Genomic DNA, 13,895 nt, shown 5'->3' on the forward strand with positions numbered 1-13,895 from the left:
TCAAAATTGTATTTGATGTGAAGAGGTTAGGAACTATCAACCTTTCACGTTAAGGGTAAAGGCGACGTCGAATATGGTTTGGAGTCTCACGCAAAGGAATTATTGTGTTTGCTTTGGGGTGTATCGAGGATGTGTTTAGGCTAAGAACATGGATGATTGATAAGAATTGATGATGGTTAGAGCTAAGGATTCTTGATGGTTATAGCTTAGGATTGGTGGTTTCTAGCTGATTTGAAAACTGGAAAAACAACCTCTATTTATAATAAAAAAAGGGTCAAAACGATCGGAAAAAGATCTGAATTTGAGCCAAGGTAAAATGACTTTTGACACGGCACGACAAGTTTGTCGCGCCGTGGGCTCTGTCACGTCGCGACACGGTTGATGTGGCATGTCGGTCCTACACTGCGCGATTGTTCAAAAAGATATTCAAGTTTGTGTGGAGTTTTATTTCTAATAAAATTATTTTCCTGAAATTTTTCCAAACGTCTTTGAATTTGAACGGGATAAGGATTATCATATGAGAAGTTTTATCCGATCTCGAACTCTTTGATCTTTATCTTTTTGGAAAGGATAGATTGGAACCTTCTAAAGGATTCTAGAAGTTCCTAACTAATTTAAGATTAGGACTATGATCACATAGAGCCTAAATAAAATATTTGGACTCCATATAATCATTGAGTCGTACTAAAGGTGGACCTAGGCTCGGTTTGGGCTCGATTTACTATTTTGGCCATATCTCACTCATTTTAAGTCAGATTTGGGCTTATAATGTATCATTGGAAAATTCTTTTCAATACCCCATCCAACTTAACAACAATTGGTCTGAGATTATAGACCAAAATAATTTGGTTAGGACGTTTTTATAATTTGGATACGAAATAAATGATTTTAAGGACATAAATGAATGATTTTGGGTTTAAAGACACGAAATGAATGATTTTGGATTAAAACATTTTAAGCAAGGCTAGAAATATGGTCAAGGTCTAAGGGAACTTTGCAAGACTATTTAACTATTGACCGAACTCGTAAATCAGAACGTGAAAGGTACTTATCACCGCGTTTGATTTTTGAAGAGACACAATTAGGTGTCTACACATACAAATCGTGTTGAAAAAGGAAAGAGTAAATAAATTTCTAATAATAAGTAAATATAGCTTATATAATGTGAACAAAAATAATAAAGAGCTACTTTTAGATGGATCAAAATTTTAACGAGCCGATCATGAGTTGTTCAATTAGACTCGACTCGAAACTGTAACGAGCACCGATCAAGCATATGTTTAAAGTTTTTGAGCACGTGCTCAACTCGTCATCGACTCGTCCAATTCTCTTTAGCATCTCTTCCTTAACTTTGTCAAACTCCCTGTCATGATTTGTCGAACACTAGGGTTTAAGCCAGATTTGTGACACCATCTTCAACCTCCTCTCTTTCTCGATTCTCTTTCTCTCTCTTCTCATTTTCACCATGAATCTTCGACTCAGACATTTGATTTCCAAGCAAACACTCAACAAACTCACCCGAATCACTTCATCATCTTCTTCCTCTTCAGCCGCCATTTTTGTTGCTCACAACAATCACACTCAAAATCAACTGAAAACCCCACCATTTCTACCGACCCAAATCAAGAACTTCCATTCTTCTCCTCAACTCAATCACTCTGCTGCTGTAGCCGATGACGAGGAAGACGAAGATGAGGCCGCCATGAACGAGTTCTTATCCCGATTCGTGCACAACATGCGTGGGAAGCTAAACGAGTCATACCCAGATTGCGATAAGCCCACCATTGATGCTATGTTGTTGGTAATTGTGGAGAAGCTGGTGAGTGAGATGGAAAAAGGGGGTTATTTAGAGGAGAAATTGGTTTCTGGGAATGGCGATTTCAGCGAGGATTTGTGGAAGACTGTTTGGGATGTGAGCAATAATGTGTACTTAGAAATGGAGAGAGAGAAGAAAAAGGAGAAGATGAAGAAGTTTTTGCAATCGGAGGAGGTTAAATCGATGGCTAGGTTTGCTAGTGAGGTGGGTGTTCGTGGGGATATGCTGCACGAGCTGAGGTTTAAGTGGGCGCGCGAGGCGATGGAGAAGGCCGAGTTCTACGAGGGGTTAGAGAAGGCCGGTGAGGCGGGGAAGGAGGGGGAATTGGGCAAGGCCGAGGCCGAGGCCGGTGCCGGTGCCGGGGCCGAAGTGGTGGAGGATAGTTTTGTGGGAAATGATGATGGTGGTTTGCCAAAGAGGCATGGCAAGATTAAGTATAAATTATATGGACTTGATTTGTCAGGTTCAATGTGGAAAGAAGTGGCTGATAAGGTTCATGAGGCAGGGGAGGTGATTTCTCCTCAAGAGGCTAAGTCAATCACTGGGAAATGTAAATTAGTTACAGAGAAGATTCTTGGTTTGGGGAAACAGGACGATTTCGATACTGTGGTTTCTCCGCTGCTGAATGAATGGAAGGAGTTGTTGCAGCCCAATAGGGTTGATTGCATCTCCTTGCTTCAGAGACTCAAGGAACGAGATGGCTCTATGTATATTAAGGTATGATTTAATTTCAAACTCTTTGATTTGGTTTTGATGATTGAAATGTAGTTTGATTTACATTGTATAGTGGTAGAAAGAGAACCCCCATTATTTTGAACTCTTTGACTTATGAATGCATTTGGCTAAAGTTTGAGTATGGTTTAGATATTGTAATGGCTGCTTTTTTCGGCCTTGTCGATAGTCATTTTTATGTATGATGTGATTTGCAATGTGTTTTTGTTTGCTTTGATGTGATTGCTTTGAGTCTGGATTAGTAAATCTGATAATGTGTGTATAAATGCAATTGGTAGGTGATGGAACATGTCCTTGATGAGCCTTCCTTCCAAGCTAACATCAGAGACTACTCAAAACTTATTGATATTTATGCTGAAGAGAATCGATCAGAGGATATTGAAAGGATTCTTAAGAAGATGAGTGAAAGTGGCATGGAGCCAGATATTGTAATCTTAACTGCTTTGCTTTACATGTATAGCAAGGGGAACAATGTTGAGCAGGCAAATGCAGCTTATGAAGCATTGAAGAGTCAAGGATTCAAACCAGATATGGAGGTTTACAACTCAATGATAATGATGCATGTCAATGCTGAGAAGCCCAAGATGGGTGAAACACTCATGAGAGAAATGGAGCTTAGAGACATGAAACCCACAGAGGATATTTATATGGCCTTGCTGCGGGCATTTGCCAAAAACGGTGATAGTATTGGAGCTCAAAGAATTGTGAACACTATGCAGTTTGCAGGGTTCCAACAAACTGCAGAATCTTGCGCGTTGCTTCTCGAGGCATGTGTCAAATCTGGTAATCCTAGCGAAGCAAGAAACTGTTTTAACGAGATGATGAATCTTGGATTCAAACCTGATGACAGGTGTACTTCATACATGATTTCTGCATATGAGAAGAAAAACGAACTAGGCAAGGCATTATATCTGTTACTTCAGCTGGAAAAGGGTGGATTTGAACCTGGAGTTTCTACTTACAGTGTTTTGGTAGATTGGTTGGGTAAGTTGCAGTTGATTGATGAGGCTGAGCAAATGTTGTCAAAAATTGCTCAGCTGGGTGAGGCTCCTCCTTTCAAGATTCAAGTAAGCCTCTGTGACATGTATGCTAGGGCTAAGATGGAGAAGAAGGCACTTCAGGCTTTAGGGGTTCTGGAGGCCAAAAAGGACCTTTTGGAACACCAGGATTTTGAGAGAATTATACAGGCACTTCGAAAAGGTGACTTTTTGCAAGATGCGCAAAGGATGTATAAGCTGATGGAAGGCCAGGGATTTGTCCCATCATATGATCTCCAAATGAGTTTGCAGGCAGCTCTATCTTTCGGTGGAAAGGGTGCTGGTAGCAAGAGACCAGATATGAGATAATTGTGGCACTTTAAGAAATTGCTTATTCAGTGCCATGTCCATTAATACTTCTGCGAGCAGATTTGACCTATTAAGATACGCCTTAGATACTCTTTTTAACCACATCCTGCTTGTGGCATTTCTGTGGTTTTACAAACTGAATAGAGTGCCTTAAACGAGGCTCCTATATGCAATTGCTGGTAGTAGTAACTCGCCTGTATCTGTGGACAAGAAATTGTTCAATTAGTTTCAGTAAAATCTCATATTGTTGAGGTATTTCATCATCTTTTGTCTTGTTTTACAGTTCTATGGCTAAGATAGGTACACACATCCTTTTTGAAGTTATGGCTTATTAGAGTAGAAATTCAATTCTTCCTCCATTTTTTGCTGTATCTCAAGTGCTTTGCACTTTGTCTGGTGTTACATCATAAATAGATGTTTGATTTAAGTCAGTTGGTTTTTAATCAATAATAGCATAGTAAAAGATGAGTATTGTAACTGCAAAGCGGCACCTTGTTGTATGAACGACTGGCGTTCTTTTTACCTTTCATTCGTGCTTTGTCACTAACTCAAATACTTCTTTTCAACTTGTAGAAGAATTGCTCTCTTCTCCCTACATTTGATTATGTGCTTAGAGGATGATTGTCCAGTAGCTGTTTCATACTTGGTCTGAGTATTAATATTGTCCAGTACCTTATTTGGAAAGTTTTTATAATATTTAATTTATTTCTCTTTAACTAATGAGACCCAATTTTATTACTTTTACATTCTCTCTCCTCCAATTTACCTTCCATTAACCTCATTATCTCTATATTTTATTATTTTCTCCAATTTCTTCTAAAACTCCGCGCATGGAGAAATAGAACAAGTATTTAAAAACGGAGGGAGTATATGATGAGGTGAAAGATAGAGAATAATGACAACTTACAAAGGAAAATAATAAACATTTATTGCATATCTTACTACTATAGCGCCTGGTACTCGAACATTGGCTCGAGGCATTTTCTCTACCCCTTCTTACCCTGAAAAACAGGGTCACCTTGTGTCCTTGAACCGATAACCATCTTTATTATTGAAAATAATCAGTAAAACTATGGTATTGCCCTTCTGGTATGCTTCTAATTTTTTTTTTTTTTTTTTTTTTTTTTTTTTTTTTTTGCCACAGCAGTAGCCTTTTCTGCCTTCTCCTCCCTTCCTTTCATTTTGCTTTTCAGATTTTCCTGCTCTGTTATAGTTGTCATCTTCTTACTTGCTCATATTCTCGTCATCTCACTCTCTCCCCTCCTTCATTCGTAGTGTTCAGCTGGAGGTGTATGGGGTGGTGAAATCGCCAGCTTGCTGCATTGGGTTTGATTGCCGGCGACAAAATTGATTAGTTATTCCTACGATAGTAATTAGTTATTCCTATGATCCCTCAATCTCTCGAGTACGTCCACTTTGCTGATCAACGTCAAATTTTGGTTTTTTTTAATTTAATTCCCCTAATATCACTCCTAATTTTTATTTTTATTTTTTTTTTCATGAATTTCTATGTAAATGATCTAATCAGACTTACTTGATCCTTGGTTTCGAATCCTTTTTAGCGGTTAACTTAAAATTGCATAATATATGCTTAAATCATGTCTATTTAAAAATTTAATTAGATTCTGTAGTGTTATATTGTAAATTTTGTACTGGAATAAGTATTATTTATTTGCTTAATCTTATTTGTGATTCATTTTTATAGGACTTTTGTAATTTGTGTTCTGTTTGTTAGGATGATGTTGATTACTTTGCTTAATCTTTGACTTTTGAATAATTTTTTAGGAAAGTTGTAGTTTTTATTCAATTTCTTATGATGATTTTGATATTATTAAATTTGGTTATTCATGCAAATTTAGGAACTTTCTTGACTCTGGGATTTTTTATTTTTTATTTTTTATTTTTTTTGACAAAGGCTAAACCACAATTATACATTCATAAAAGAACTAAATTAATCCTGCAGAAATTTGCTATTAGATGGGCTCTGTGCACTTGTTGTCGCTCCACTTTCCTGATGCAGCAGTAATCAAACTCCTGTGCTCGCTTCACTATATCCTGCAAAGTCCATCTATTGCTCGTCAAATTACCATCCTTCCTCTGTAACTTTGTGATTAAATTTGCACAATCCGAGTAAATTTCGATCCTCTTGTATCTTAGAATTGCAGCCCATTTCAGAGCTCCTAAACACGCCCTAGTTTCAGCGCAGAAAGCTGATTCTGCAATCCCATAGCTTCCACCCCCATCAAACAGACAAACACTATATCTCTATTATTCCCAGCGAAAGCCCACCCAATTCCAACTCTCTTCGTGCTCTTTTCCCATGAACCATCAATCTGGATCAAGTAAACACCCTCCCCATGAGTATCTCGCCCTAGTTGGACTGACAGAAAGCCAGGGGGAAAAGGCGGATTATTTACTCCACCAATACCTTCCTCTGTTGCTTCAAACCACTGTAATTGTTGTCTGCTTTGCTGTATAAATCTTCTAACTGTACCCGCGTTCCCTTCTTCGTCCCTGAACACTCTTCCATTCCTTGTAACCCAAAGGCTCCACATAGTTAGGACAAGTGTCTTGATTCGCTCACTTGAGATGCCATCCTTGCTATATAACAGCAGGATTTGGTTCCGAATCCACTCCTTTAAAGGAATATCATCATTAAAATTAACAATTGTAGCCACACTGCTACTACTCCAAATTTCTGTTGCAACACTACAAAACCGAAGGAGATGTTGTGTTGTTTCTTCCTCCCCACAAATGTCACAAGACGTATCTAAATCCACACCTCTTACTGACAGATTTACTTTGGTAGCCAACCCATAGTAAAACACTTTCCATAGGAAAATCTTCCACTTTGGTGGAAGAGTCAAACGCCATAAGATTTTAAAAAAGCTTACCTGCGTGTCGCATACCGAGTTTGTGTCTTCCACTGTGTCTCTTAGGTACTTATAACCTGATTTGATTGTGAATTCCCCAGAAGAGTTAAGTTTCCAGTACAAGAAATCCTGCTGATCAGATTCAGGAAGTACAGGAATTAATAGGGTGATTTAAGGCCAAATTTGTTCTATTAAGTGTGTATAGAATGCAGACAAGGTCTGTAAAACTATTACTGAATTACCCTGGCTTTGAACTTTTCAGACAAGTTCTGTATCATTCATAGTTCTTTGAATTTGTGTTTGATTGAGTTCTTGTCAATTTTGTTAGGTATCAAGTTTCAGGAATTATGGCTTGAGCCTATGTCTGCAACCTAGATCTTAAGTCTCCAAACACAAGCTTGAGGATGAATTTCAAGTTTTATGTTGTTCTTTGCAGGTTATGATTAGTTTTCAATCTTTCGTATCTTGTAGAATTTTTCCCCTTAATTTTGAATTGATTTGGATGCATATCTTCTCACTGTATTTCCTTTGTTAGATTCATTCAAGTTTCGTCTATGTTTAATTATTTATGCTTTGTTCTTTTGGAACTCTCCTGAGTATGATTGATGATCCTTTTCTCAGATTGCTATATTGCTATGTAATGTAACTTGGCTTGAATTTGTTGTTAGCCTTATATGAAAGCTGTTTATATGACATTATACCTAAGTTATGGCTTTTAAAAGGTATGTGTGGGAATTATCATTGTTTTGGAATAGTGTGCCTTATAGGTTTACTTGTCCTTAACTGTGGGAACTTTAGGTTATGTTCATTAAATTGTGGCTGCTCTTGATCTTTCAAAATGCTCATACAGTGGTACCATTTATTACCTGAGGGTGATTATACTTCTGCAATGTCTTTGTACCAGTTTTGTGGTTCAGGGAATATCTCTATAACAGAAATATACATAGAAACTAATGAAAGCATGACAACCTATTCACTTGATTACAAGCTCAAGTACATATGATTGTGATTTTGTGAAGGTCTGGCATTGTAGGTTAAAATTCATTTTCATAATAACTAGCTGTCTTGGTTTGATAATATTGACCCAGAACTGTAATTGTCTTATAGGATAATCATGAATTTGATGTTAGCTTTACCCATATAAATTGATTTTTTATTTTTTTTTTTAAAAAAAAAAAAAGTATTTTGGTTCTCTTTTAGGTGTAAAGCCCCTTTACTTTGAACTCATTTTCTCCTTCATTACTATGTTGTAGAATGTGGCTCCTGTAGTATTCCTTCGATTCTTGCGAGAATATCGATCTGAATGGGCTGATAGCGGCATTGATGCTTATGCAGCAGCTGCTGTCAAAGCTGCTCTTTGTACCATACCAGTTGCTCGTACTGAATGTGTTGGGGGTCAAGTCGTTCTTCCTCTTGTACACACAGTTGAAAATGAAGAGGCAAGAAAAATCTCGTATCATTTTTCTTTAGTCTTGATTGATTTTATTGATATTGAACATCTGATATTGACAAAATAATATTTATGTTTTCAACAGTTCATGGGGCTTTTCCGGCTTGAAAATCTTGGTCATAATCGTGAAGACATGTTTATGCCAGGAGGCAGGAGACATATATATGCTGCAAGTAAGTGTATTCTTAATTCTGTACTTGGTTGCATTGATGCATATGGCTAATAATGCTTAAGAACAATATTGATTTCTGCATTTGTTTGATTTCCCATCTATGTAGTGGAGTAGATGAAAATGCTTTTGGGGCATGCGTGCAACTCATATTCGCTCCAATAGAGCGTCTTTCTCTGATGATGCTCCGCTCCTTCCATCTGGTTTCCGAATGATTCCAATCGACTCTTCCAAAGTGATTGTTTTCTTGTACTTACGCTACTCACTTGTAATGATTTTTGTTTTGTTTTAGCTTCCTTGTTCTATCCTCGAGACCTTGACTTAAATTTGGTGATGATATGGCAGGATGTTTCAAGTCCAAAATGCATTCTTGACCTTACATCTGCCCTCGAGGTTGGCGCTGCTGGAAGTAAATCACTTGCTTATAATAGCTGGTCTGTAAGTGGGAAATCTGTGATGACTATAGCTTTTCAGTTTGCTTTTGAGATTCAACTTCAGAAGAGTGTTGCTTCTATGGCATGAGATATGTTAGGAGTATAATCTCCTGTGTTCATAGTGTAACATCTGCGCTCTCCCCTTCTCGTTTTGGTTCTCTTAATGGTTCACCTTCATCTCCTGGAACTTTTGAAGCCTAGACATTTGCTCGCTGGATTTGTCGAAGCTACAGGATTTTATCATTTTTTGTTAAAATCAAAGGGTTTTTCACCATGTCCCTGAGTTTTTTGTGTATTCGCCAATAACCCCCGAACTTCTGTAAATTCATCATATACTCCCGAGTTTTTACAAAAATACACCATATACCTTTGATGACTAATGTTTTTTAATTTTGTCATTCATTAGAGCTAATTATGAAACGAAACCATCCTAAATATATTCCTGTACCTCCAAAACTACCCACATTCCTTTTTCCTACCTCCAAAACCACCAAAAAATTTCCTTTTTTTTATCCTCAAAATCAATCATACAAATATGATTATAGTGATTTGGAGTGGTTTTGGGGGTTGGAAAAAGAAGAGGGGTGATTTTGGGAATGAGGGGGAGAGATCTAAGGTGGTTTTGAGGTATAATCGTATAATTAACCAAATTCCACTCATCTTATTTTCATTAGGGTATATAGTGAATTTTTGTAATAAGTTAGGGGTATATGGTGAATTTGAAAACTTTCATGGGTATATGGTGAATAAACAAAAAAACTCAGGAGTATGTGGTAAAAAAACCGTAAAATCAAACTACCTGAATATGATAACATAGCTTGTGATATGCAAATCTTCAACAAGTAACTGATTATAGTTCATCTACATTGACAGGTTCTATCTAGGAGTTGAGTTGCTTAAACCCGGTAAGAGAGAGGGGAATCCATTCTCTTTGGAGCCATTCTGATGCCATTTTGTGCTGCTCTTTGAAGGTATCATTTTCCATATCAACAACCAATCATGCTCATTTTTCAGTTTGTTATTTTGTAACTATTCCCGTAAGTATGAGTGTTCAAAGTGATACTCAACATATCAAAAAGAAGTAACTCTTACGGTTAATTTGAGTGGCATTGTGCTGTTATTAACACTTGGGGCATTCAACCCTTCAACACAATATATAACCTGTTAACATATTATCTCCTTTGAGATTACACAGGCATTGCCACTTTTCACACTTGCAAATATAGCAAGACTTGACATGCTAGAGACTACCTTAGTTGCACTGCAAGAAATTACATTGGAAAAGATTTTTGATGAGCAGGGCCGGAAAACCCTCTTCACAATCCACAAAGTGTCATGAGTCACCCTTTCCTTTGGACCGGAAGCCTCAAATAATGCAGCAGGTCAGTGTATAGAAATATACCTCACTTTAACCCCCTCTTCTTTGTCCCACTTAATCTTTGTTTATGTTTTTAACTTTCAGCCTGATCCTTAAATATGTATCTACAAATTTACCTTCAACAACCATTTTCAAGCCAGAAAAATACCTCTCCGACCAGTTGTTGTAGTCCCCTATTTGCAACACTTGATAGTTCAGTCCCTTACTTGCAACATTGGGCAAAGTTTAATCCCTTGTTTTATTCTTTAATCGATACAAGCTAAGAGGTACACGACATACATGTACAATATAAAATTCTTATATTGTATATGTGTAGCGTGATCCTCTTAGTTTGTGTATGATTAAAGCTAAGAGAGTAGAACTAAAAAAGTAGTTTTTGTACATAATATATATGTTCTTTGTTTTTGTTAAAAATTAGTTTTTATTTGTGGTTATTTTTTTCTATGTGGCATAGATAACTGTTTAAGATGTTTTTTTATTTATTTATTTTTTTTTTTTATTTCTTGTAAACATGAATAGGGGTAGTTATTATAAGGAAAATATTTAATATTTAATTATAATTAAAAAGAAAATATATATGGTTTTATAGATTGAGTATTTTTGAAGAGATTTGTTAAGGAAAAAAAAATCTCGTTAAATGTTAGGATAAACATGCATATGTTAGAAGTAAGCACTGTTATGCCTCATGAGATTTTTCTTTTTCTTTTTTTTTTTAATTTTTTTTATTTTTTTTGCTATATGATAACTTTCAATTTTGTTGATGCATTAAAGTTACTTGGGTTTTAACATCGAAGAATTATGATGAAGGCATAGAACAGTTCTTTTGAGAAAAATAAAAAGAACTGTTTTTTTTAAGGAAAAAAATAAAATAAAAGAGTAGTTATGATAGAGTTTTTTTTTTTTTTTTTTTTTTTTTTTTTTTTTTTTTTTTTTTAATTTATCGAAATAAAATTTAACTTTTAATTTTTAATAGGAAAGGTAATTTTTAATATTGAGAAGGGCATTTCAGGAAAATATAATTTTATCACCCAAGATGCCTTTTCTCTTTATATATTTGTAGGGAATATTTCAAGCATTCCACACTTGAGCCCCACTGTGATCATACACTTAAGTATGATGGCGTCCAAAGAGAAGGAAGCTAGAGCAAAAGAGTCGCCAACAAGTTTTAGGAACTTGTAAACCGTTCACAGGGTGAAGGTTACACCCCTTCACGATCCTAGAGATCGCTAACTCCATAGTGGTTTAGAACCATGACTGGATATTCGGGGATGAAGGTATAAATCAAACCTGAAAGAGATTGAACCTGCCCTAAAAAGGCCTCTACTTTATTTTTCTTATATTCATGTGCGTTTTCTGACTAACATACAATCAATATATTAATCCTAAACCTATTTAATCTATGTTGGTTGAATAATAATGCACAAACAAATCTATTATTGTCAATCACTTGAATTAAAATCATATTAGCCTAAGTAAAATTAATAATTATCTTATTAAGCGTGATTACAAATACAAATTCCCTTTAATCCTGCAAGAGAGGGCGTGATCAAGTAATAACAATAATATATCAAGCAACAATAATAATAATTGATACAAAAAATCATCATCATAATAATATTCTCAATCTCAAAGCATAATAATATTAGCAAGATCCTAGGCATGATACTAACATGATTAATGACAAATCCTAGCATATCACTAAACAATAAAGATAAAAGCTTTATCCCTAACATGATACTAACATGATAGAAGAAATAGGAAGCAATCTAAACATGATACTAGAAAGCAATAAAAGCATCCTAACATGATACTATGAATTAAAAATAATCTAAGCATGCTTTCTAAAGATATAGCAATAAAATTACTCACTTTGTTGCCTCGTATCTCTTTCGATCAAAACAATACACACGTTAGTAAATTTAGTGAAAATATTAAACAGTAATCTAATCAAAGAATTGAAAGAAGATTTGGGACCAAACCCTGAGAAATTATCAACCTTTCACGTCTAGGGCGAAGGTAACTTCGAGCTTGGCTAGGTGTGTCTAGAACTCGTGAATGCGGTATTGTATTTTGAAAAGAGAAGGCTTAGAAAGAGGGAGAAATAATAAGCTTCTAGCTTTAAGAGAGAAGAAAATAGAATTAGATAATTGTTGATGATTGTTGGTGATTGTTGATAATTGAAAACGGAGGAAAAAGACCATATTTTTAGAGAAAAACATCCGGAAACGATTAAAAAAGAGTTAGAATTTGAATCAGAATAAAATTCCTTTTGACACGGCAAGATAAGGACCATCGCGGCGCGACATAATCCATCGCGGTGCGATAGAGCCATCGCGGCGCGATGAGACATTTTTTGTAGATTTTGTTTTTATCATATCTTTTGATCTAGAATTTGAAATAAATCATATAATAAATCTTTGGAAAGCTCTTGAAGTTTACGTTCTAATCCAATTAGAATCATATTAAAATCTTTTCTAGAATAAAAGATATGGCCGAAATAGTGAAAGGGTGTCAGTTTTAGATAGAATTTCGTATTCCTTTCATATCTTTTTCATTATAGCTCGGAATTAACATTATAATATATAATTGGAAAGATAATTTCAAGAACTATCCAACCATATAAGATTTGGATAAAAATTATGAGGTACGTAAATAAAATCTGATCATCTTTGAACGTCTTTAAATTCGAATAGAATTAGGACTTAAAAAATGAAAGTTTTATTCAATTTCAAATTCTTTGATGTTATCTTTTCAAAAAAGGATAATTAAGATCTTTTAGAAACTTATAGAAGCTTCTAATAAATCCTAATTAGTTTAGGAATGGGATTAAACCTTTGGACTCTTCACATGTTCATTGGGTCGTAGGTAAAATCCGATTTGGGCCCAGTGTAGTATTTTGGCCATAACTTCCTCATTATTCATCGTAATTGGGCTTATAATATATCGTTGGAAATATCTTTTCAAGACCTATCAAAATACACCATTATTGGACCCTTATCATGGACCAAACTAAACTGGACTGGACATCTTCCATTAGTAGAATACGAAAAGAAATATTTTCGAAAACAGAAAGAAGTATTTTTATTAAAATGACCGCATCACAAGACTTTTTCACATTTCACCTTGTTCGATAATCAATGACGTGAAATATATTCATCATCGGGTTTGGTTTTTAGGGAGACACAATCAGGTAAGCTAAGTGTACAAATCCGACCGGTTGTCATCCCTACTAATAGCTCTACTTATCTTACATTTTCATGAACAAAATGACTGTCCAAAGCAAGATGATTCATCTTCGGCATTATCTAGCTTTTGTAGAGCTTGCATTATCTTCGATTGGATGATTGTCTAGTAGCCGTTTCATACTTGGTCTAAATGACTTGATTGGTGGATATCTTCACAAGATACTTTTTATTATTATTTGTAGTTTTTCTTTGTAACTAATAACCCAAAAAAAGACATGCCTTAGCTTATCACAAATTGATTTTTGTTAATGCTCCCCTTAGTCCTTGTTGGATTGACCCTTACTTGCCCTTTCTACCCATTAGAGAGACCAAGTTAGGTTTTTATCTTTGATAGACTCGACGACGGCCTATCATATTTTTACGTTGTTATCAAGGAATTCGGTTAGCATTGGCTAAGTATGAATTTGATGAGTCTGGGTCTTTGTACATTTTTTTTATTTTTTATTTTTTAT

General features: G+C 35.5%; 2 protein-coding genes across 2 annotated transcripts; one reads left to right on the plus strand and one right to left on the minus strand.

The window, feature by feature from the left end:
- The first annotated feature begins 1,389 nt into the window (after window positions 1–1,389).
- LOC145590570 (uncharacterized) lies at window positions 1,390–4,218 on the plus strand. Its single transcript, XM_081647004.1, has 2 exons — window positions 1,390–2,533; window positions 2,827–4,218. Exons 1-2 carry the CDS (start codon window positions 1,466–1,468, stop codon window positions 3,892–3,894), a joined length of 2,136 nt encoding a protein of 711 aa, XP_081503130.1. The 5' UTR covers window positions 1,390–1,465; the 3' UTR covers window positions 3,895–4,218.
- Window positions 4,219–6,074: 1,856 nt separating this feature from the next.
- LOC145591921 (uncharacterized) lies at window positions 6,075–7,045 on the minus strand. Its single transcript, XM_081648403.1, has 2 exons — window positions 7,010–7,045; window positions 6,075–6,896 (listed from the first exon to the last, which is right to left on the minus strand). Exons 1-2 carry the CDS (start codon window positions 7,043–7,045, stop codon window positions 6,075–6,077), a joined length of 858 nt encoding a protein of 285 aa, XP_081504529.1.
- Window positions 7,046–13,895: the final 6,850 nt, after the last annotated feature.

The sequence above is a fragment of the Chenopodium album genome, chromosome 18, assembly GCF_948465745.1.
Source record: "Chenopodium album chromosome 18, dcCheAlbu1.1, whole genome shotgun sequence".
Lineage (NCBI taxonomy): Eukaryota > Viridiplantae > Streptophyta > Magnoliopsida > Caryophyllales > Amaranthaceae > Chenopodium > Chenopodium album.

Excerpts from the sequence above, each read along its gene's own strand:
- LOC145590570 (XM_081647004.1), top strand. The coding sequence starts at position 1,466 with ATGAATCTTCGACTCAGACATTTGATTTCCAAGCAAACACTCAACAAA. Across the intron at positions 2,534-2,826 it reads ATGGCTCTATGTATATTAAG|GTGATGGAACATGTCCTTGA; the intron begins GTATGATTTAAT and ends TGCAATTGGTAG.
- LOC145591921 (XM_081648403.1), bottom strand. The coding sequence starts at position 7,045 with ATGATACAGAACTTGTCTGAAAAGTTCAAAGCCAGG. Across the intron at positions 6,897-7,009 it reads CTGAAAAGTTCAAAGCCAGG|GATTTCTTGTACTGGAAACT; the intron begins GTAATTCAGTAA and ends TCTGATCAGCAG.